Here is a 25,430-nt window from a genome sequence, read left to right as displayed (position 1 = left end):
TTTTATACATATAACTATCCTTTTTCTGTGGTTAGTTTAAGAAGTTGTCGAAAATTTCAGTGATAATGCATTCCTATTTGATTATACTGTTTAACAAAAAAATTTATAGTTCTCTATTATTTTGCTAATTAATATATTTACTGCCTACCTACAAAATCACATTTGAAAGGGTTCTCAAAGCACAGTGAATATGAACGTGCTATATATTTTCCTCATGGAGAATTCCTTATTTCTATTCCCAAATGTAGCTCTTATGATCCTTATTACTTCCCAATGATCCTGTTTTCTGAACCTAAGTAAGTCCTACTCTATCTTTCTCTCTCTTCTTTTCTTTCCTGTGTTCTTGTAAGTAAGACTGAAGAGAGAAGAATATTAGTTCTTTCATAAAAAGAAGGATGAAGTCACAACTAGATGCAAGATTAGTCAGTTTTGTCTGCCCACTTTTGTTGAGAGCTACCTCTGGGAAAAGAAAAGGGGCTTTTCTATGGTGAGTAATCCCATTTTAACTATATAGTTGTTTATGGTAGATGGGCAAAACCATGAAAATATTGTAGAGAGTACTGAAATACCAATTTTTAAAAGCCTAAGAAATTACTAGTTTCAATAGTTGGTTGCTATATGGGAAACATGAAAGATGAAACCAATAGTGAGGCTGAGAAAACAAATAGCCAAGAGAAAAGATGGTCATGAGTTGAGCACAGGAAAAAATGTTTGTATTACTCTTATAGATAGCTCTTCTATCGCAGATTCTAGTTTTGTTTATTGTTCATTCATTTGTTGATTCAGTCAGTCCTTCATTTATTAAAAAAATAAGATTTTTATATCATACAGTGTTTTGTGCCTCATTCACTAGAGGATGATATATTTACATTAGAAAGGATAATCATTCTAACAGTTGTATATCCAAAAATGTAACCATTTCCATTTTTCATTGTCTCTTTGTATTTTAGATTGCTGACTTGAATAAAACAAAGACTTTAAGCGATTACTTTTTATTATAATTTTGCTGTCTCTTAAATTTTGTGTTGTCTCTTCTCTTGGCTCCTTCATACATTGCTTTCCAATTGCTTTTTTTTTTTTAGCCATAAATGTGAAGTTTATTGAGTAACCCGAACTTGCAGTATTTGGCAAACAGTAAAAGCATTTGAAGTCTGGTGGATGTTAGAATATCATTACCTGCTAAAACATTTGTTTTAGACTAATGTCTAAAATATTGATTGCTTTGCACCTACAAAATTAATAGACATCAAACTCATAATTTCAGTGAGAAGTTCTATTTTCTTATTAAAAGTTAATATGAGTTCAGTTCCTGTCAGTGACGCTGAACAAGTTAAAGTCACAAGTCTAGCAGTGTTAAACATATGAGTAGTTTTGCAATAGATACATACTACAGTCTTGAAGGATCTGTTTGATCCTGAGTGAACAATAAAAATGCTTTAGATATGGTACACATTGAAACTTACACATTTGAATATGGTACAAATTATGATTCAGGTAGTACTTGATAAAATATTTCTAGATTTTTATTTAGTGGCAATACTTTATACAGTGAAACCTGTGAGAACCAGAACTTCTTGAGACTGCCTTGTTATTCAGAGTCTCATAAGTTTTCCACCTTTGATAGGGTGCAGTCTTAACCAGTTTTCAGTCGTTCGTGTCCACCTTACACAAATTCTGGCTTGCACAGGTTTTACTGTATTTTATTTTTCTGTACCTGTATTTGAAGGGCATATTTATACAGAGATGAGTTCCTGAGGCATTATAATGAGTTATAATCCATACCTCTTATATGTTGTAGTATGCTTTGAGGTGATGCCATAGTCCTTTTTTTTAAATGTTTTATTGTGAATTATATGATAGTTTACATGGGAGAGAACTTTAGTTTTACATTCATTCCATCATATATCATCTCATTGCCATGGTTCCAGTCCCCGCCATGCATCATCAACCACCCAAAGGGTATATCCTAGAAACCCACCCCCTACACTTCCCCCGCCTCCCCCCAGTTTTCGGCCCACAGTCCCTTTCCCTCTCTGGGTCCAAACATAGTCCTTTTTAATGAAGGAATTGTTATCTGTAGACTGGCCACTCTTCATTGTACCTAACTGTTAATAACGAAATAATTCTGTAATATTTTTAGAACAAGAATTCCAGGTAAATTGCTTTACCTGGATTTTGAGTTAACTTTTATTTTCAGAATTCCAGCAAATACTCTTTTCTTCAGGCATGAACCCAAGATTACCGTAAATAAATTTTCTCACCCTGTATTTCAGATACTCAGACCCTATGAGAGCATAACTGTGACTATTAGGAGTAATGTCAGATTGTTGAGTATTACTTCTAATGACCTCCCCTTGATCAATTCCAGGCTGCCAGGATATCGCAGATGAATTCAGAGCGCAGGAAATTGATGGACAGGCCCTTCTTCTGCTAAAGGAAGACCACCTCATGAGTGCCATGAATATCAAGCTAGGACCAGCCCTAAAGATCTGTGCACGCATCAACTCTCTGAAGGAATCTTAACAGGAACACGAGGCTTTGTGGTATCAGAAGTTTTACTCTTCTCAACAGACTTGTAATGTAAAGCCAGGTCTGCCTAGAATATCACCCTTACTGTGGTGTAGAGCCAAGTACAGAGTCTCTGCATTAAATAAATATTGGCATTTCTCCTACAGAGAAAATGATTCAGCATACATTTTAATAATTAGCCAGCATTGATGACATTAATCTTACAGGTTTCATGCCATCATGAAAGAGGGGCATGATATTTTTCAAACAAATGCATTGTCCTAGATAATTTTTTAAAGGTAATGTTTGCATTAATATAAAGAATCATTTAAAAAGTAATTTAATGATTTACATTTCCCCTCCTTTGATTCATTTTTATTATACATTTTTGTACCCTATTTACTGAGTTTTCTAAAGGTTTTTTTTTATAAGAGCTATGTTATGGAATAATTTGAGTCCAGTGACTGGAATCATATGCAGTGAAATATCAGTGTGCATTTTTAGAAAACTTGTTCTTTAGACAAATGCTTTGTCTGTCAAAAAGAACTGCATTCTAGCATGAACAATTCTGATCTGGAAGTCAGATGAGTTGGGAGTTGGTTTCTGTTCGGTACTTGACTTGACTGAGAAAGTTAGTGTTCTCTCTTTTTTTGTACATAAAGAGGAGGGTTTCTCAACATGAGTGAAATTTTGCTCCCCAGGGGACATTTGGCAATGTCTAGAGACATTTTCATTTTCCACTCAAGGTAAAACTCGAGGTGAGAAGGGGAGAGTTGCTCCTAGCATCTATTTAGTAGGTAGAATCTAGGGATGTTGTTGCTAAATACCCTACAATGAACAGGACAGCCCTCCACACACAGAATATCCAGTCCAAAATGTCAGTAGTGCCAAGGCTGAGAAACCTTGATACGAATGAAGGAAGTTAAGTTTTGCTCTTCTTTACCCAAAGGGATATTTTGTAATGATGGAGCATAAAAAGGAATCCATACAATGAAGTGTGATTCAGATAACATCAGTGGTCTGCTAAAGTAATTTTCCAATTTTTTGCATATTAGAAAAAAGTATGTGTGTGAGTGTGTTGGGGGCCAGGGGAGTAAATCTCCATTGAATTGATCTATAAAAGGACTAGCTCCCAAATAACTTGACTCTCAGAAAGTACTGCCTAATACTATCTTTCATAATCTCTGTGCTCCTCTGCACTGATGAAGACATACTATGATTTTACCATGGGAATCAGTGCACAACCTTTACTGGCAAGGAAATCATTTGTAGAGGATATGTGTGGTGGTTCTGGGTTTTTTCGTAACATTGACCATGCTGGGTCTAGCTAGAATGCACATTCTTTTTTCCTTTACTAAACTCTGCATGCTTCCTGCAAAGCACTTTCCAAGTGATATCTCTTGGGAGGATCAATCTAATTTTATGTACATTTTTTTTTTTTAAGGAAAACAATTTAAAGCTAAATCTCTGAGCAAAATTAGTATTATGTAGAATTATGGCGCTTAAAATCATTTGTGGGAGCTCTGAGAGCTTTCTAGTTTGGGATATAAAAATGTTCTTTGAGAAAATTTTGCAGGTTTTGTTTTTAATGTTTTCATATATATTTACCAGATAATTGAGGTATTTTAATAACTGAAGGAACATTCACAGGTAACTTGGCAGACATGCAGTAAGTAGGGAGAGTCCTTGAGGTTCAGTCATTTCCACTGCTGCTTTCAGAAAGATTGCCCTGAGCTAGCAGACGACTAAAGATGTCAATGAAGACATCACAGATATTTATCTTTTGGCTTTGTGTACATTAGAGAATGTTGATTATTTTTATACAGAAATACAGCGGGTAATTTTTTTAATCTTTTAGATGCCTCTTGTTTGTATGTACGCTTTGTGAGATTCTTTTGTGTAGTAATGTTTGAAAAACAAAAAAGATGTTTACTAATAGTTATGTGTAGGGTTAGAAAGTGTAATGTAGTATAAGGCTCATGTTCCAGACCTACAATATTGATCTATGTTACATATTTCTTTATATACATTTTTAATATTGAATTAAAATTTCAAGGCAAGGTAGGCACTCGATATAGTCAGTTGTCATTTATTAGTTGCCCTATGTTTTGACTTTGAAATATTTTTTCTCATCAATTTCAGAACACAAATATAGGCTAAGCATTAGTAGAGATTGTTCACGATCTGAGTGGGGTGCAAAGAGGAAACTCTCCCCCTGGAACTGAAACTTTATCATAGATAATCCTTAAACAACTAACTAATGTAAAACTGATACTTTGTCTTGTCTCCCATGTTATCAGTAGCCTTGTGAACTATAGGTTCTCCTTTTATTTACTCCCTCGTCTAACACCAGTCAATTAGGTACTTGTTAGAAGTCCCTGTGCCTACCACTGTGCTAAGTGCACAAGAGGAGCCTGCAAGAGAGCCTTTTGTTTGAGAATGTTTTCTAATTTATAATCTTAAGAGCAGTCCAGATCTTCTAGTGTCCCTACTCAAAACATACCCCTAAAATACACTTGCTTTTTTCAAGTGAATTGTGTTTTCTAGAAGTAGCTCATTTGCTTTCTTCATCTAATTCCAAAGCTCCGTTATGTTTAATGAATACATAGACAACAGTGGACGCACACCTCTCTCTTGAGCCATCAGCAATTGAAGCTATTTAGTAGGTGATCTAGATGGGTTTGTTGTTGTTGTTAAGTGCCATCGAGTTGGTTCTGATTCATAGTGACCTGCATAGGGTTTCAGAAACTTAAAAAAAAAAAAAAAAAGAAAAATCTTTGTGGAGCATAAAGCCTCCACTTTTTCCCACAGAGCGCCTGGTGGCTCCAACTGCTGACCTTGTGGTTTGCAGTTCAGTGTTAGTAGGTTGCAGTTACTTTCATTTTCTTTTCTATTATTGTTTCAGGATTTTGATTGGGGAAGAAAGAATGACAAGAGTGGGCATAGGAGAACCTTCCTATTTTTGAAACCTAAATTTGGATTTTCTGACTTCCTTTAACAAATGCAATATTTTCCCATTGTAAGGAAAAATACAAGTTTGAATTTTATTTGCTTTAAGCTATCTTTTCCTAGGAAAGTAAACAAACTTGAGTGAGCTGGTTTGCAGTTTTACTTTTTCCAGGACATTAATTTTTATCATGTCAGTCTTATGTAGAGGTATGTAAAACACAGCTATGCAGCTTTGGTGTCATCAGTCAGTGTCATGTGGGGCGGTGTCACCTTCTAGTGGCGTACAACTCTCTTCATGATACTTTAACTGTTCCATAGCATCTTCTAAGCATAAGTTTTTTTTGTTTTGTTTTTCCCCAGTTGTATCATCTAGGGGTGGAGAAAGAAGGTGGAATGGTAGAAAGAACCTTGGGAATGGGAACAAGGCAAACAAGAAACCTGCCACTTCATGTAGCTTAGCCCACTTCAACACACAACAAATTTTTGCGCTTTTGAAGTTAATATTTATGTTTTGTCTAGTTTTAAATAGAAATGATTTTTTTCCTTTTGGCATCCCACTGTTATATTTTTGTTTCCGGATCTGCTGTAGCACTTGAACTGTATGAAACAAGCGCTGTGATCATGTCTTTGCATAGTTTTTGACACGGCTAATGTTTATTTAACAAGTATGAAGTCACTATAATCAGATCAGAATAAAACCAACTTTGGAAAGAATAAACTATTACAGTCTATCCTAACAGCCATATCCAGTGGATGGAGTCCTGGGCTGGACACCCAGTTAAGATCCTTTCAACAACAATACCGTTGTTACTTTTCATGGTTTGAAAGTTTGCACCCTTAGGGAAGGGCAGGAACAAATGCTGTCTATATACAACTGGAAGTGAGCATTACCTAACTGACCGGAGCATCTCACTCACACTTCATCTCCACTAACATCTCCCCAGCCCCAAGACAGCGCTGCACAAAAATTTCTTCAGAGGAGACTGCCTGAAAGTCCTTAGTATCTTGCAGCGGTGACTTAGTGAGACAGCATTTGTGATACCTGACTGTCATGCTCAGTAAAGCCATTGGGCAGTGGAGAGTGACCCATCTATGCAACATGTGTCCTTGGCCCTGAGGGTCTTTTCTGTCTGGGGAATAGTAAAGGAGGAAAGACAAGAAGGGAGGGGATAATAGGAGGAAAAGCATTCCAGATGCAGTAGGCTAGCACAGCTAGCTAAGTGTGGTGAAATAGGACAGAAAAGGCCTTCATCACTAGTTTTGTTGGATCCCAGTTAGAGCAATAAACAGGATTTGGGGGTTTTTTTGTGTGTGTGTGTGTGTCACAGTCCACCTATAATCAAACTCTTTCACTGTCTTTTAATGTCCCTTGGACATATATATGGGTGCTTCGTAGTTTGTTCAAAAAAGTGGAATTAAAATATAATGGGAAAAAATATATATATATATATAATGGACAATTTTCCATGAACTTTCTGAAGCCCCTCAGTTCCAGTGATAAGTTTTCAATTTTGTGTTATCAGAATTACAGAAGAGTACCATTTTCAGAGTGAATCTGCCATATAGATTTTTTTTTTCTTTTAAAGGCATTTAAAATTAGTATCTCTCAGATGAAGATTGGGTGACTTTTTTATAGCAATCCTATCACAACAGAATGAAACACTGCCTGTCCTGTGCCATATTCACAACTGCTGTTACACTTGAGCCTACTGCTGTTGCCACCGTGCCAATCCATCTCATTGGCGGGTCTTTCTCTTTTTGGTTGGCAGCCACTTTACCAGGCATAATGCCCTGCTGTAGGAACTGGTCCCTCCTGATAGGTCAGTCTGTACTAGTCTAGATTTACTAGGTACCACAAGCCTACCTCTCGTTCTTTGGAACCAAGCAGTGTGGATCAGGTAATGAACTGTTTAACTAACATTCATCAAGATTGGTCTTTTGTAAAACTAGGGCATTTGATTCCATCACAAAGATTGTGATTCATTTTAGGTAAGCAGAAATACAGTGTTAAATAAATATGCATTCTTACTAAGTTTCATTTCAATCTGTTAAGCTGTATAGCTTTTTAAGAAGTCCTGTTTTGTTAAAGGTTCATAAAACATAGCGTATACAGTTTCCATCATAGCAGCAAGACGAGCTGTTTCTTCACTTAATAGTTTAAAATTATATTATCTGCGGAAAAAATAGTTTCTTAAATTTCTAACAGTTTTTCAAGTTTTACATATTTTAAAAACATATTTAACCTGTTTTAAAATGAGATTATGAGAAAGGTTTTATTGACAGCTGTAAACCACTAATACAAAGGCAATGATTTACATCATTTTCCAGAGAAAATGTGTGTCTTTCTCTGAACTTTGAAGTGGATTCAAAAGGAGTTCATCCCCGTTTTCAATCTAAAGCTCAGCTTCTCTGATGAAAAATGTTTCATTCTACTCTCTACTTCTGGAGCTAGAATTAAGACACACACACACACCTCTTAAGTTCCATGTTTATGGAACCTTTTGGGAAAGTTTTTCCATGAATGTATTATTTACTGCATTTTTATAGCTTACGAGCTTTTATGGGAAATGAAAATGGCCATTTTCATCTCAGAGGGTTGGAGAAAGCAGTATAAAATGAGTTTCTGGCTAATGCTTTCTATTTAGAAAAATATTTTTTCTACTACCTTTTCTACTACCTTTTTCACTCTTAGTGACATTGGTGGTATTCAGTATGAATTCTCAGAAAATCTGTGCAAAAGAAATATTAAATGCATTGTTTAAAAGAAGTATAGCAATGAATGAAGCTTAATTTGGAATAAATAAATAAATATTTAAAACCATTATGGTAACATGGCATAGCTTTAAATGTAAGCACAATTTATTAAGTCCTTTTACACCACTTATTTAAACTACTGAGTTCAGTAATCTTATGGATTGATAGTAGCCACCATTTATTGGCTTACAAGTTATGCTTCACAGAATATTATCAGCGCTGAATTGATGCGTTGTGGGGCTTTAACTTAACAGAGATACAAACGCTGGTGTTAGAACAGTGGGGCTTATTGTCTCCTGTGAAATAAACATCAACCAATTTTACAAAGAAGGAATTTCAAATCTTGCTTCAGGTAAGCCAGGATGTCCAGTGTTTAAAACCTTGGTTTCAATTGCTTTCTTTAAAATAATTCTTCTTTTTCTTTGTTTTGGGTAGTATTAAATAATGAGTAAACAATCTACTTCAAAAGTAACTAATAGATTAATATAATCATTGAATTGACTTGAGTGAAGAAAAAAACAGCCTGGCTCAGTTAGCTGTGTGTGACACAGTTGGGCAATTACTTAGCTTGTTTACCTCTGTTTCTACTTCTGCATTTACAGTACGGTGTGTCTACTACTCAGAATTTTGAGTTGGTTTACATCATCTTTAGTGTAACTTTCAGTCCTAAAACTATGGTTCTAGGTTAAATTGTTGTTGTTGTGAAGTGCTGTTGAGTTGGTTCTGACCCATAGTGACCCTGTATAGGGTTTTCGAGAAGCTGCTAGTGAGCTTGACCTGCCGACCTTGCAGTTCAAATGGCTTTGCAGTCTGGCGCATTAACCCACAGCGCCACACCAGGACTCTCGAGGTACTTTTAAAGTTGTTCGTATACATAGTTTGCTTTTCCCTCTTACTAGTTCATATTGAAGGGTTTTTGCTAAAAGATACTTAGCTCAGCACCCAATTCCTGGGTCACATAGTCTTTGTTCTCCTAAGAATTAAGGTAGAGGATTTTATACAGGCAAAGAGAGGAGGGCTTTTTTCTAAATGCTACTTGCTAGGTTAGCACTGAACATCTGAATATTGCCATTCACTCATTCAGGAAACCATCTGAGCACTGTGTGCGGTGTGCACTTGTCTATGATTTAAGGAACTAGAAGAAGTAAAGAAAATCATCCCAAGGTTTTGATTACAGCTTAAATAGACATACCCATAATTATTACCATGTAATGTGTTGAATGTAAACTTGGAACTGAGAGGGGATCTGTTTATGCACTGAGTAAAGGATTAGGTGACATCTGAGGGGTATAAGGGAATCACATCACAATTCCTAGAACACATTTCACAGGCTAAATAGTAGTCAACCATTATGACCAATTAGGTTACATATTTGAGGGTACCTAACATTAGGGACCTATTTGACAGAATTATTTTGACACTTCAGTCTGTTCCAGAGGTGTTGCTATACAGAGTAAGTGATAGAACAATACTAAGAAGTTGGTAGTGACTTTATTGTACATTTTTAACTATAAATGCTCTATATTTAAAATTAACAGTATAACAACTTTTCAAAACTGAAAAAAAAGCCTCATAAAGGTTTGTTTTCACAGGATGAAAAATTACATACTCTTTTGTACTTTAAAAGGTTATTACACATACCCATTTTTAAAAAGATGTATAAGAATCAGTAATACAAAGCACATATATTATTACATAGTAAATGTTCTTTAAGGTGCAGTAAGCATAAGCCAATTCCATGCTTGAACTGCTTAGTATTTGACGAGTAAGCACTGAACAGGAGACTGGATAATGAATTGGGTAAAGCTCCCTGACTGCTCTGGGATTCTGTGAATCAGATTGTAATTCCTGTTGACACAGCTTTACATATAAACATCAGTTTATCTTAGTCTCCATAAAGATATAAAATTAAAGTACCTAATGTTAAAAAAATTTCATGTATCATAATTACAGCTTTTTGAAAAAAATGTTGGATTAGCATTTATACCAAACTTAAAATAGGAGCAACTAATATTTGTCCACATAACCAGATAGTCTGGGCTAAAAAAATATATAGTTGCATGGTGTTTGTTTAAATACTACTTTTAAAGTGTTTTAATTTGCTTAAAATTTTGAAATATGCTGTTAAAACAGCTATTGCATAAATACCTTTTGTATGTGTATTCAGTTTTAAAAAATAACCTGATTGTGCCAACATGGTATTTTGGATGACAACTGATTTCCAAGATGTTTAACTAGGTTCCCAATTACTTTGCACTCAAAAGTTTGGTTGCTTTCTCAGAGTCAGTATTATGCTGGTAGCTAAGTGGACCAGTAGTGTAAGGATGGGTGTTCAGAGGGGGTAGCAGGCATCTCAAATGTCTTTGTTGAGTTAGGACATTCTGTCTTCTTGCTTGTTAAAAATTTTACACTGTTAATTCAACAAAGGCACACTGTTGTGGTTATCTTTTTTTTTAATGCTTCAAACGCATGTTGTTTCATTGGTTCCTCCCACTGTTCTAAAATAAAATTTGCATATTCTTAAGACATCAAAAGGTGATCCACCCAGGATGCAAAAAGCATCACCAAGGGAAAAGAAAACATGTTCTGTCGTTACAGGAAACAAATGTTAAGATTATATATAGATGTATTCTTTACATTGGATATTGTATTCCAGTCCTAATTACAAGAAATGAAATAGTTTTAGCACCCTTAGCATTAGAGTTCATAGATTGGTGTCTGATAGCTACAGTTCTAAAATGTATAACCTAAAAAAATGAAGTTAATTTTGCATTTTGAGAGCACACCATGATCTGTGTAAAAAGGTTGTCCATTTTGTGTATTTTTTTAAAACAGAGAAAGCACTTTCCTATTAATAAGTAGCATGTGTACGACTTTTAGATTTTCATATTTGTTGTGGCTGTATTAAGTGAAGTAAAACTGAACATTTAAATGTCTGTTGATGGCAACATTAACTATTAAATTAAAGCACCTTATACTCTGCTGCTTAAACTTGCTTGTAATTGCACCTTTGTTACCTGCACATTTTCACATAGAATATTGTTGTAACATTGCTTCATGTGGGTCTGGATGGAAGATTAATGGGCCTACAGGATCATTTATTTATATTGTTTATATTACAATAATATATATTGTAGATCCGTTGTAAGTTCATTTCTTTACAAATAAAATCCTCTTCCATTTGGCTGGTCTACTGATTCACTTTTTCTCATCACAGTTAACCCTTTTCTCTCTCCTGCCCATCCCTGGTAACCACTGATAACTATTATGTAGGTGCTGCATTTTGCTTATCCATTCATCTGTTGATGGGTATTTAGGATGTTTCCGCCTTTTGGCTATTATAAATAGTGCTCAATGAACTTTTTGAGTCTGCTTCCAAGCCTTTCAGGTATACACCTTGGAATAGAATTTTTGGGTCATGAGATAGCCATCCGGTTGTTTTGAGCTTTTTGAGGAACTGCCACAACACTACCATTTTGCAAATCAACCAGGATTGGAGGAGGGTTTCAGTTCCTCTACATCTCTGCCAACATTTGTTCCCATTTTCTGTTTTTCTATAATCTTAGCCATCTAGTTGTTAAGTGCCATTGAGTCTGTTCTGATTAACAGCAACCCTGGATAGGGTTTCTGAGGAGGGACTGGTGGGTTTCAGTCACCAACCTTGTGGTTAGCAGGCCAGTACTTGCCCAACAGCACCACAACAGGACTCCTTAGCCATCCTAGTGGGAATGAGATGGTATCTCATTATGGTTTTGATTTGCATCTCTCCAGGTATTTGATGGCTATTTGAATGTCCTCTTTGGTAAACTGTCTATTCAAGTCCACTGCCCACTTTTATGATTGGGCTATCTGTCTTAGTATTGTCAATGTTTTATATATTTTTTGGTTATTTGATTCTTATCAGATTCTGGTTACTAAAGATATTATCTCAGTTGATATCTTTTCACTTTTTTGGTAAAATCTTGTAATGAACAAAAGTTTTAAATTTTTATGTGATCTCATTTATTTTGCCTTTTGCTGTTTGTTATTACAGTAGATCAGTCATCCACTGTAGAAAGCTAAGCCTAAAAGCATTGCCTCTACTTGTTCTCCTGAAAATTTTATGGTTTTAGTTTGTACATTTAAGTCTTTAATCCATTTTGGTGTGAGGCATTGCTCCCATTTCACTTTTTTGCAAGTGAAAATCTAATTTTCCCTCCAGCATTTATTGAAGAGACTTCTTTGTCCACTGAATGGGCTCACCACTCTTAGAGAAATCAGCTGATCATAGATGGGTGGGTTTTTTGAAGACTTCTGACATAACATGGTACCCTGGCATCTAGTGGGCAGAAGGCAGGTATGCTGCTGAACACACTACAGTGTACAAGGGTGGTGGTGGTGTGTACTGGTCTGTCAATTCTGACTCAGACTGACCCTAGATAACAGAGTAGAACTGCCCCATAGGAGAGCCTAGGCTGGAATCTATATTGGAGCACATTACCAGGGCTCTTCCACGAAGCAACTGGTGGGTTACAATGGCACCCTTTTGGTTAGTAGCCAAGCACTTAACCATTATACTACCAGAGCTCCATAATACACAAGGCTGTTGTTGTTAGGTTCTGTCAAGTCAGTTCTGACCCTTTGCTAGCCCATACAGGGTTTCCAAAGAGCAACTGGTGAGCTTGAACCATCAACCTTGCGGTTCAAACCAACTTTGCAGTCCAGTGCATTAACAGTGCCACACAAACACTGCAATACACAAGGTAGCCTCCCACAATACAGTGAAGAATTACGCCATCCAAAATGTCAGTAGTGCTGAAGTTGAGACGCCTGGCTTTAATTTCACAGTGTGTTGCATTAATGTGATGACATGGCATGTAAGTGTAAGTATGTGACACACAAGTTACAACTGGAAAATGCATCTGATATGTCACTAAGGTGGACAACCCAAACTCCTTTCTCCCAGGAATACATGTATTTATTATAAAAATCAGCTAAATTTAAAGTGAGCTTATCTTTACACTTTACATCAAAGAATGTTTATACCAAATCATTGCAAGAAAATGATCTTAAATTGATTGCTTTTAATTTAATAAAAATGTTTATTTAAGTTCATATCTTAAAGTTGACAGTAATTCTCAGGTTTACACAATAATTTGCATCCAGTACTTTTCTGAGCAACACAGACATCAGTATGGCCAAACGTTAACTTGTTCCACATTTGCATTAATAACAAATTAATATTTGTAATAGACATTCCTGGACAGGAAAAATACTTCTCTTGAAATGCTTGTTTTTAAAGGAAACACTTTAATAAGCAATGTAATTAACCTCAAAAGATATGTTGCTAAAAAGGAGGGAATTCAGTTCATGTTTGTCAGACTCTCAGTCCCTCAATCCTCACTACCATACTGTGATGTACTAAAGCATTTCATACATCCTGAGTTCTTATTCTCATTGTGGTCCTAGGTTTTGATTGCAATATATTAACAAACTATTATAGATATAGGCTTCTCCATTTTCTCAAGATTATGAATTGTAACTGGAACAAAACAGCATTTCCAGCTCACAAATGGGTCCACAGGTAATGTTAAAGCTCTTAAATTAAGCTTGTGACAATTTAACCAATAAAACGTAGCAATGAGAAAGCTATTGACAAAATACAACCAAGGAATGTTCATCTCAATGTAAGCTGGAATCTGTACTTTAAGTAAAAGGATGATTATTTGAAATAGGACAAATGGCAACCAGGTACCGAGAAAACAGATAATGAGCTTAGGCAAGAGTATTTTTTGATAGTTCATAGTACAATCAGAGTGGGATGAAAAGGGAAAATACAGGATGGCCTCATCCATAAAAGTCGTTAACCTTACAGACTGTACCAAGGCAATGACTTCAGACCAAAAGATTATTAGAACCACAAATAAGATCATCACCATGGAAGATGAGAGCCAAAAGCTCTGACTGCTAACATAGAAAGGACACTGATGGGGATACAGAGTCTGTGCATTCAGGCTTTGGTAGATAGCTGGATCACCCAAAACATAAGCAAGGACTGAAATCCAAATCAAAATTACAGTAAAGAAATAAAATAATGGTTGACATTTATATGGAAGTTTGGTGGTTTGAGAGAAATTCAGGTAACAATCTATACAAGCTATCAGGAAAACGGGGTAAGGCAAAAAGCCATATGTAAAGGAAATAATTTGAGTTACTAGGCAGATGTGGTACTTAGTGAACCTAATGCCTAAAAGTACAAAATCCTTGAAATAGGATATAACAGAAATGTTTGTCAAAAGGAAAAGATCAGTGAATGCCAGTGAAGTGCAGAAGTATCCCAAAAAATTTTGATAGGTGGTTTTTTTCCGCATTCCCAGTGTGAGGATATTTAATAATGTTTTCCCAAATATAATCAAGAACAGCAGACTGCTAACATTTAGGGGCTGGTTTGTTGGATGTACCTCGTACTGAGAAGAGCAGTTCTCGGGAGAAAGACCAGTCATATTTGAGTTAACTTTCAGAAAGCCTGCCAACAGAGATACAAGTACTGCTTCCTGCACTTCACTTTCCATCCCTGCAAAAAAAAGGGGAAATTTTTGAGGCTCCCTTGCTAGCTCTACTTTAAACCTTTCCAAAGCACACACCTCGATGTTCACATCTTGAACGCAGACACATTTTCAAATAGTTAAACAAATTGGAACTGGTTCATATTATTTTAACATAAAATGTTATCAACAAGAATCAATGTGTATGCTTTGGTTATGTTTGGGTCCCAGATGGTCCAGAACCTCCCAATCATTAACCCCAAACCTCAACATAAATACAGCTTTAAATATCACAACAGAAAAATACTTTTATCTACCCTTTGATCTCTATTTGAACTCACAGCGACACTAGGTCAGAGCAGAACTGCTCCAAAGGGTTTTCAAGGCTGTATGTCTCAAGGAGCTCTGGTAGCAAGGTGGTTACGAGTCAGGCTGCAAACCACAAAGTCAGCAGTTTGAAACTACCAGCTGTTCCGCGGGAGAAAGATGAGGCTTTCTGCTCCCGTAAAGATTAACAGCCTCAGAAACCCTGTGCAGGGTCGCTATGAGTCGGAACCGACTCCACGGTGCTTAACAACATGTCTCAGAAGCAGGCTGCTATGCCTTTCTCCTGAGCGCTTAACCATTATGCCACCAGGGCTCCTCCTTTGGCTTTCATCTACTGTCCTGGTGTGGTGCAGCAGGATAAGTACTGGACTGCTAAGACAAGGTCGGTGGTTCAAATCCACCAGCCGCTCCTCAGAAATCCTATACAGAAATACCCTGAGTTGGAACAGCCTCCAAGGCCCTTAACAACAACAACAACTGGAGCCAAAAAAGATTCCTAAAATAGCAGCCTGATGGGAACACCCAGTCCCTGAAAGCTTTTAACGCAGTCCCCTGTCATCCCAGACAACATCACCTAGCCTCCTTTTTAAACACTACTTCTTTCAAGGAAAGGAAGAAAGATGAGGCTGGCTGCTCACATACTGGTGTACAGTTTTAGACACCCTACATAGAGTCTTTCAAGGAAGGGGCAGACATTTCACCCATGACAGAGGCAAAACTTAACAGCATTGTGAAGGGTCGTTGAATTGGTTCCAACCCACAGAGACCCTGTAGAGGGTTTCCAAGGAGCAGCGGGTGAGCTTGAACCACCGTCCTTGTGGTTCAAACTGACTTTGCAGTTCAGCAGATTAACCCACAGTGTCATAGCAGCTTTCAAATTCTTTTTAATTGCAGGACTATCTTTCATATTAAATCTTCCTTTGAAGCCCAAAGATATAAATTGTTCAAGTGACAAAAATAGGACCAGTGGTAAAAGGAGGAAAGATTACGGATTTATACTATGGATCTGATCGGTCAACTGTGGCACCCAGAGAGACAGGAATGTGGTGAAGCAATATGTTTTTGTTGTTGTGAAGAGCTGTTGAGTTGGTTCCAACCCATAGCAGCCCTGTATAGGGTTTCTGAGGAGCGGCTGGTGAGATTGAACCACCGACCTTGCAGTTCAGACGGCTGTGCAGTCTGGCTCATTAACCCACAGCGCCACACCAGGACACCCATCTACAATTTTAATATGGAGACCTGAGAGCAGTGATGGCTGCTGTTAAATGCCAGCAAGTCGTTTCCAACTCATAGGGACTCTCTATAGGGTTTCCAAGAAGTGGCTGATAGATTTGAACCACCGACCTTGCAGTTAAAAGAAGAGGGGCTGGGGTTTGAGAGTCAAAGCAATTGGAAGCAGTAAAAAGATGAAAAAAGTCAGAGAGGAAGAACTCAGAAGAGCAAAAGAAAAAGGTTAAGAAAGAAGTTTCAAGGAACTTTTCATTAAAATAACCAACCATGCTTTACTCAAAGTTGTTTTTGCAAGACTGTTGAATCAGTATTCATGAACAGCAAAAAGACAAACAAAACAACTCAGTCCTCAACTTATGCCAGTAACTAGACACAAATTAAAAAAAAGAATCTGTAATAAAAATTTTAACTATTATTATGTAGTAATCAACAATGTCTTAAAGGATGGAAGGAAGACTTCGTTTTCACTCTATCCTTTTCTAAACTTAAATTTTTGAGCTTTGTTAGTTACATGTTAAAAAAATGACATTTTGATAAATATCCACAATATGTTTAGCTAAGTGAAATGCAGGTTATAAAACCATGAAATAATATGTTACCTAGTTTGGGGTCCCCAGCTGATCTCCTCCCTCCCTGCCTTCCTCGGATGGCGGCTGTTTATGCTGGACGTGTGGCCAGAGACGGGTAAGGATCACGTGGAACCTCGGCTACTTGGGACAGAGACATTGCCATGCTGCAATGAGTCTCAATGACTGGTAAGACTGAGGAATTCGCACTGACCACCTAAGACAGGCAGCGTCCCTTAAACAATCAATAAATAAGGAGGACTCAGATGCAGACAGCACAGACCCAGTCAGGAGGCCAAGCCCCTGTGGGCCCAAGCGTTGTTGACCGTCCAAACCATAGGCTCTGAGGATCAGACTCTAGCCACCTAGTAGACATAACAAACTGTCCCTCATCTGATTATTTAGTAATGCTTGTTAGTAATCTCATACATGAGCCCTGGATATCCACAGACAAATGTAAAAACCTCCCCTAAAAGCCGAGACTGTAAATTCCAATAAGCCAAGTCCCCCCCCATCCAAAAAAAAAAAAGCTAAAGAGGATAGAGAGAAACACTGTTAACTGATGATATATAGAGGGGATAATAATCAATGTAATGAAACAAGCTATATGAATGGTTGAATGTGAAGCTGATGATGTGCCCTGTAAACTTTCACTCAATGCAAAATAAAAACATTTAATTAAAAAAAAAAAAAATATGTTACCTAGTTTGTAAAGAAAGAAATTACACACGCATAGAAAACAACTAGAAGGTACATACATTATCAATATTGTAGCAGCATACTTATAGATATTTTGGTATTACATCAACTTTAAGGGGAAAAAATGAGGTCAAGCCAGAAAAACAAACTGGACTTGCCTAAAAGCAAACTACTGATTAAATCATTTCAGTAGAGGAGACTTCTATTTTAGACAACTATTTTGGTGCCAGTAGATTTTGAGGGTAAAGAGAGTAAGACAAGAACTGTGTATAGTTCTGCGGACCTGTAGTTCACAGTCCAGCACCACACCTGAAGTCCATTAAGGTACATAAATACACACAAACACATATATAAGAGGGGCTTCAAAAAGTTCATGGTAAAATGGACTGAAAAGACCGTGGAATTTTTCCACAAAAAATTTTAAGCCTTCTTGTGTATGTAAGGAGTTCTGGTGTGGCACTGTAGGGTAAGCACTGGACTGCTAACTACAAGACCAAAGGCTCCTTCACAGGAAGCCCTATGTTGTTTAGTGCTATCGAGTTAGTTCTAACTCATATGACCCTATATAGACTTTCCAAGAAGCTGATTGGTTTGAACCCCTGACCTAGCAGTTAGCAGCTGAGTGCTTTTACTATAGCACCACTCCTGTACTCCTATATGTCATCGATCACTCATTTGAATTCTAAACTCAAATAGATTTGAAGAAAGAACAGACAAATCTGAAGTGTATTGTGCAAGAGAATCATAAAGCTGGAAGAAACTTCAGAGATGAGAAAGCCAAGGTCCATGGAAGATAGGTATCTTGAGGCAATGAAAAGCATGGGAAGGATGCATAAGGAAAAATAAGAGGGATTTTAGTCATTTTTCAATAGTGCCTGAGTGCCATGCTCATGATGATCAATCAAGACTTTCTGGATGGTAACAATTTTATATATTCTGCCCTACTTCCCCCATAAACTACTAAATATATTCAAAATTCCAATAGTTTGGCTTTAAACCACCTCCCAGGACAAGACAAAAAACCTTCGATATCCCAAAATGTTCATGGTTACTAAAGAGGTTCTGAAATTTATAAAATTTAATCATTTTCCTTCAAGAATGTTTGAACTATTCATACATCAACTCTACTACACTAGATGTAACCTGACAAGTGACCAGGGCATCTTGTTTCTTCCATGGGCTGGCTCTGTGCTCTGACCTGAATTAGGACCAGTTTAGAAGCATTAGCAGACCTGAGGGGATTTCTTTTGACTAACACAGTCTCTGATTTTGCATTTATAACTATAAAATCAATTAATTCTTAACAACACACAGTACTTACCTTGCTTTCTCCATTGGATCTTTCATGGCTGACGAGCTTCTTATTTTATATGGATTTACTGCTGACAATTATCTTACTTTTGGCTCCTTGCATTTCATTTTGCAATACCAAAAATTCTACGTAAATAAGCTCTGTATGAAAGATGGGGGGGGGGGAAGGAACCACCATTAATAAACATCTCAGTGGTTAAAATAAATAACTTCATGAGCAACAACCATTTCAATGAGTCTTGAGTAAATGGCTCCAGATTTCTGTCTTAGAAAAAACAACTTTCTGTGAGACTGCAGTTAATTTCCAGTAGCTAACTGCCAATATTTTTTGTTTCTTTTCAAGAAAAGGAAGAAGTAATGCTTACATTGGTAGTTCACCACAGACGTTAGATATTGGTACACGTAGCATGGCATTTATTTTTTTTTAAATCTTGCTTTTCTTGCACGTTTCTCTCACAAGCCTCAGAGTCTATACCAGAGTTTCAACAGTTTGGTTTCCGGACTCACTGACACTCATTACATGTTAACATAAATAACTTTTCTTTTTCCAAATAAAAAATTTTAGTGAGAAGAGTGGCATTTAAAAAAATATATATATATTTTCACAAATCACTGCAGTGTCTGGTTAAATAGCAGAGAACTGAATCTTATCTGCTATATTTAATTAGTTGTGAATTAAAGAGCTGGACTGCAAAGTCCAGCTTTGAACCACAAGGTCAGTGGTTCAATCTCACCAGATGCTCCTCGGAAACCCTACACAGGGTTGCTATGGGTCAGAATCAACTCAATGGCACTTAACAACAATAACAACACATCACATCACATAGTTTCTGCAAAAGTCCTCTTCACACTTGTGAGAGTTTAAGAGCTTAAAAAAAAAGTAAATAACTTCTTAGCATGATGATGAAAATAGTTTTGGTCTCAAAATCCCTGGAAAAGAAATGTACCTCTGAAGGACGCTTGAGGTATATATTTCGGCTTTATACCTTCTACAATCGACTCAGATAGTTGTGCCACACAATCTCATGTGCCGTTTCAGAAAAGTTTAACAAAGCCCACCTGCACTAAACCATTGGATGGGAGTACAAGCACAGCTAACATTAACATTCTGGTCTGCCGTGAAGTTGAAAAGGGAACTGGCCTGGCAACTAGACTTGCTGAGCCTGAGTGGAAAGGACCTGTGAAAGAAACAACGTACTGAGCCTTGTCCAGGGGGCGTTATGAGCCTTTTTCTCTAAACTGACAATAATTGGGTAAGGGATATTTTATCTGTCTCTAGGTTACATGGCTGTAAGGCTGGAACTGAAACTCAAACTCAGGGCCTGATTTCAAACCTTGGGTTCTTCAGTAAGCCACAATTATGGGAATGTAGAAAGGAATGCTGTTTATATGAAAAAGAGCTTTCTAAAAAAGGCAGTACCATCCAAATATGAGTGATAATGTTGATTACTAGTCCCTATTATATTGATTACTGGTACCCCAAGGGTGTGAAATCAACTGATCCATCTGGATAATATCTTTTTATTACTCCAAAGGATATATAAATATATATATATATATTTTTCTTCAAAATATGACCCTTATTTGATAATTTACATCAAAATCCAGTGGATAAAATGCCATTTAAATCTGCTGATAACTTTTAAAGAAACATATATTTTGTTCTCATTCACTTATACAGTATTAGATTTGATACAGAAACTTAATAAAATGTTGGAAAGATTTTTATTTAACATATTTGTAAATATGTAATTTACATGGTACAAACTTCAAGTTACAGAGAAAAATTGCACCTTAGGTAGCTGTTCAAACTCACCAGCCATTCATCAGAAACCCTATACAGGGTGGCTATGTGTCAGAACCAACTTAATGGCACTTAACAACAACCTGTTCCTCAGAGTCCTGGTGTGGCATTGTAGGATATAAGCATTGGCCTGCTAACTACAAAGTCGGTGGTTCAAACCTACCAGCTGCTCTTCAGAAACTCTATACAGGGTCTCTGTGGGTCAAAACCAACTGGAAGGCACTTAACAACCACCACCACCTACTCCTCATCTCCCATCCCTGCTACCCAGTCCAGTTTCTCTCCCTATAGTCATCATTATTAATTTTGTATCTTCCAAAAGATATTCTAAAGCAAATTTTTAAAAGAAATTTGAAATTTTGATGTTAAGGCAACTAGCAAGGGATTCTTGATTTCCTTTTTCCCAAGTCTCATTTACATATTGATATAATCAGATAAGAGAGCTGCAAAAGTTGAAATCAACAAAATACAAACCCAGTGGTTTTTCAGATCATAGGAATAGTTTCCACAATCCAAACATAGGATTAGACACATAAGGATAGTAAATGGGACCAGGCAGGAAGACCAAGCAAGGGTTATGGAATGGAACTTTTATTTTTTTACTTTTTTCCCTGTGGTGTAGCACTATGGTGGTGGTGGTTATGTGCCGTGGAGTTGGTTCCGACTCACAAATACACAACTTCTTGCCTCAAGACAGATGGGAAGATTTTCATTTCTTGACTCCTACTTAGCACTGGACTGTGAACAAGGTCAGCAGTTCAAACTCACCAGCTGCTCCTTGGAAACCCTATGGACGGGACTTAACAACAATAACAGGTGGGTCCGTGTCTCTATTTTTGGCCAGTGATTAGGCTGTGTCATAAGTTGAACGATGTTCCCCAAAATATGTCGCCCTGGCTGGACCATGATTCTCAGTGGTTGGGCAGTTATACAATGGTGCAATTTGGTAGTTAAGTAATGGGTATCTCCCATGATGTGATCTGATAAGTTTGGCTAATCAGTTGTAATGGATTAGAGTGGGACACAACACCTAACTCAGGTGATAGTCCTCATGCAACATAAAAGGAGTTTTCTTGGAATGTGGCCTGCATCACCTTTTATCTTATAAAAGATAAAAGAAGTGAGCAGAGGAGGGCTGTTAGTACCACCACGAAAAAAGCCAGGAGCAGATGCATCCTTTGGTCCCAGATTCCATGCACTGAGAACCTCCTATACCCTAGGGAAAACTGGTGCCAAGATACTTGGAGATCTCCAAGGAAGGTGGGCCTACAGATGTTGAAAGAAGAAAAGGACTTTACCCCAGAGCTGCTAGAAAGAAAAAACCTTCCCAGAGAGCTGATGCCCTGAATTTGGACTTCTAGCCTCCAGCACTGAGAGAATACATTTTTGTTTGTTGTGTACATCCATTTGTGGTATTTCTGTTATAGCAACACCAGGTAACTTTGACGAGCTGTGAGACCACAGCATTTAATGCAGATGAGCTCTTTCAGCATTCTCTCCTCTGCTACAGGGAATAAAGAGGCCATGCGTTCCAGATGGCACAGCTCAAGATGGTGGTGCCTCTGTTAACCTGATTCCTTGAGAAACTGTGTGCAACACAGTCCCAGCTGTTCTGCAGGACAAACATGAGGCTTTCTGCTCCTGTAAAGACTTACAGCCTCGGAAACCCTGTACAGGATTGCTATGAGTCAGAACTGACTCCACGGCACATAACAATAACAACATCTTAATACAATTCCTTATAAATTCTCCTTATCGTTTGAAAATTTTATAACAGCTTGTGCACTTACATTATCAAAATAAAATCTATTATGTGTCATCTAAATTATTATGTATGATTTATGTTGTTAAGTGTTGGGATTGTGTTGTTAAGTGCCGAGTTGGTTCCGGCTCATTGTAAGCCCTGTATAGGGAGGGTTCTGAGGTTATAAATATTTGTGGAAAACCTCATCTTCTCCCATGGAGTAGCTGGCAGGCTCAAACCGGCAACCTTGAGATTAACAGTCCAGTGCTTATCCTACAGCGTTACCACATTTCCCATTATCAAAATAAAGCTATAGTTTAAAAAAAAAAAGAAAAAGAGCAAGATAGCTGAGTGGCAACCTATTTTGTATTCAGAAGCCTCAAAGGGCTTAGGAAGTATTGACCCCAGGTACCTTTAGAAAGGGATGCAAATGTGGAGCTAAAAACAGAAAGACTGCCTGCAAGGGAAATAAGTAGTTAGATCCTCAAGCCCCTTCCCTAACTCAGTGTAGCAGATGACTGTCCCCCCTTAACTATCAAATTAGAACACAGGATTTTTTTCCCCTGACAAGGATAAACAGAGAGTCATAAATGGTGTTGAGGATCAAGGTACCATACTGAAAACAGGCAGACTGAGTGAAAATACACATATTTCAAGTTCATACTTCTTCAACCTGTCTTCACTTGGTTTACAGGAATACTATTGCCAGAGATATAAACATGCAAAAATTCTCTAGAGACCAGCCTAGGAAAAAGTATCTAAAAATATTGACATTGAGTCCTCTCTAGTAAAAGAGGCCAGACAATCGTCTACTCATGAACATTACTCAACATTCATGGAAAAGTTCTACTAAGAAAAATCTCACACACCTAATCAGCTGACAAAGCCACTTGGAGGAAAGAGACAAAATTCAAGAAACTTTATTTTAAAACCCTTGTATTCTGAAAAAACAAGAGTAGGTTATTTTAAAAATAGCAACAGAAAACAAGAAAGAGATCTTGGAAAATAAAAATATATAATGGCAGAAATTGCAAAGTGAACAGAAGAGTTGGAAAATACAGTTCAAGAAATTTCCCATAAAAACATAGAACCAAAAAAAAAAAAAGAAAAAGAAAATGGAAAAAACAACCCAGCAAGTCCAACATCTGACTAATAGGAGCCAAACACAGAGAGCAAACAGGAGAGGAGAAAATCAGAAGAAAATAACAGCTTGTAGAGTCGCAGAATTTTCAAGTCTGTAAAGGCTCATGAATGTCCACCTTCTTGGATGGAAGCAGACCCATATAGAGGCACATCACCAGAAATTTCAGAATAGTGATAACAAAGCAAAAAGGTGACGAGTTTCCCAACTGAAAAACAAAACAAAAACAAATTTTCATACAAAGGATTAAGAGGGGGAATGGATATCTTGAAAACTGTAAACGGATGCATTTCTCCTTTTGTTATAAGTCTCTACAAGTTTTATACTTCACTCTGTGTTAGGTTAGGTGGTTGTGTTTTTCTGAAAAATTATCAATGCCCTAATTCTAGGTTTTCAGATTTATTTAGAATACAGTTCTTCATAGTATTCTGTTCTCCTTTTAAATTCTGTTGACTCTGTTGTGATGTCATCCATATAATTTATGTGTGTTATTTGCATCTTCTTTTATTAGATTTACCAATGGTTTGTCAATTTTATTAATCCTTTCAAAGAACCAACTTCTTGTCTTTTTGATCCCATTGTCTTTCATTTATTTCTGTTCTAATCTTTATTATTTATTTCCCTTGCTGGCCCTCATTTCTTGAGGGTATACCAATTAGAAGAATTGCTGGATCATATGGTATTTCTATTTCCAATTTTCTGAGGAAGCACCAGACTGTTTTCCAGAGTGGCTGAACCATTTTACAGGTCTACCAACAACATGTGATGGTCCCATTGTCTCCACACCTTCACTAATATTTGTTGTTTATTGTTTTTTTGAACTTTGCTATTAGTGCTGGGGTGAGATGTCTTATTGTTGTTTTGATTTGGAGTCCTGGTGTGGCGCTGTGCGTTAAAATGCCAGAATGCAAAGTAGTTTGAACTGCAAGGTTGGCAGATCAAGCTCACAAGCTCTTCCTAGGAGACCCTATGCAGGGTCGCTATGGGTTGGAACCAACTCGACAGCACATTAAAACAACAACAAATGGCTAATGTGGGTCCTGGTGTGGCTGTAGGATAAGCACTGGACTGCTAACCACAAAGTTGGTGTTTCAAACCCAACAGCTTCTCCTTAGAAATCCTATACAGGGTCACTATAAATTGGAACCAAACAGCTCGATGGCACTAACAGCAATAATAACTAATGATCATAATTGCTTTATATATTTGCTGCTGTGTGACTGTTTTCCTTGGTGAAGTAACAACCAGATGTTCAGAATCTTCTATAGATTTCATGCTATAGAATAAGCAGTGGACTGCTAATTGCAAGGTCTTCAGTTCAAACCCACTAGCTGCTTCATGTGAGAAAGATGAGGCTTTCTGCTCCTATAACGATTTATAGCCTTGAAAGCCCTACACAGGTTTTTTATGAGTTGGAATTGATTTGATTGCAGTTGAGAGTGGACTCAGACACCAATCTGTAGGAACTTCAGAGGACAGAGGAACATACTGAACGGTGCCACAGTATGTGACCAGACTACAGAAACTTTTACAGGACAAATGGCCTGGTTCTTTAACAGTAATGAAAAGAAAGAGAGGAAAAAGTAACTTATCAAGTAAAAGAGACTTAAAAGACATCTTAAAGAATTGTTTTAAACTAAAGTCTCTAGGTATATATATTTGAGAGGTAGAATTATATTTTTATGCAAATAAATACTATAAGAGTTAAGTTGTATCTATCTAGGGGGAGAAAGGGTTTGTGACTAGGAGAATTCACATTGAAGAGGCTTATGGGACAAAGTTCTAATTTTTTAACTTGAATTGTGTTTACAAGGATGGCTATTGTTGTAAGTGCCATTGAGTCTATTCTAACTCATAGGGTTTCTGAGGAGTG

At 37.1% G+C, this 25,430-nt stretch overlaps 2 protein-coding genes across 3 annotated transcripts in view; one reads left to right on the top strand and one right to left on the bottom strand.

Annotated features, from left to right (window-relative positions):
* Positions 1-2,847, top strand: part of PHC3 (polyhomeotic homolog 3 (Drosophila)) — a 97,786-nt gene extending 94,939 nt beyond the window's left edge. For both annotated transcript variants that reach the window (XM_006861823.1, XM_006861822.1), the window contains exon 15: positions 2,369-2,847. In XM_006861823.1, coding sequence (XP_006861885.1) covers positions 2,369-2,523 — 155 coding nt within the window. In that variant the 3' untranslated portion in view covers positions 2,524-2,847. The remainder of the gene's footprint in view (positions 1-2,368) is intronic.
* A 10,829-nt stretch (positions 2,848-13,676) lies between these two features.
* Positions 13,677-14,693, bottom strand: GPR160 (G protein-coupled receptor 160). Its single transcript, XM_006861821.1, has one exon. The coding sequence runs from the start codon at positions 14,691-14,693 to the stop codon at positions 13,677-13,679; it is 1,017 nt and encodes a 338-aa protein (XP_006861883.1).
* Positions 14,694-25,430: the final 10,737 nt, after the last annotated feature.

This window comes from Chrysochloris asiatica, unplaced genomic scaffold, assembly GCF_000296735.1.
Source record: "Chrysochloris asiatica unplaced genomic scaffold, ChrAsi1.0 scaffold00043, whole genome shotgun sequence".
In the NCBI taxonomy this organism is placed as follows: domain Eukaryota; kingdom Metazoa; phylum Chordata; class Mammalia; order Afrosoricida; family Chrysochloridae; genus Chrysochloris; species Chrysochloris asiatica.
The sequence above is the reverse complement of the archived record's forward strand: the minus strand, read 5'-3'. Positions and strand labels throughout refer to the sequence as shown.

Bases quoted from the DNA above. Each gene is read 5' to 3' on its own strand.
- GPR160 (XM_006861821.1), bottom strand. From the start codon at position 14,693: ATGACTGGTCTTTCTCCCGAGAACTGCTCTTCTCAGTACGAGGTACAT.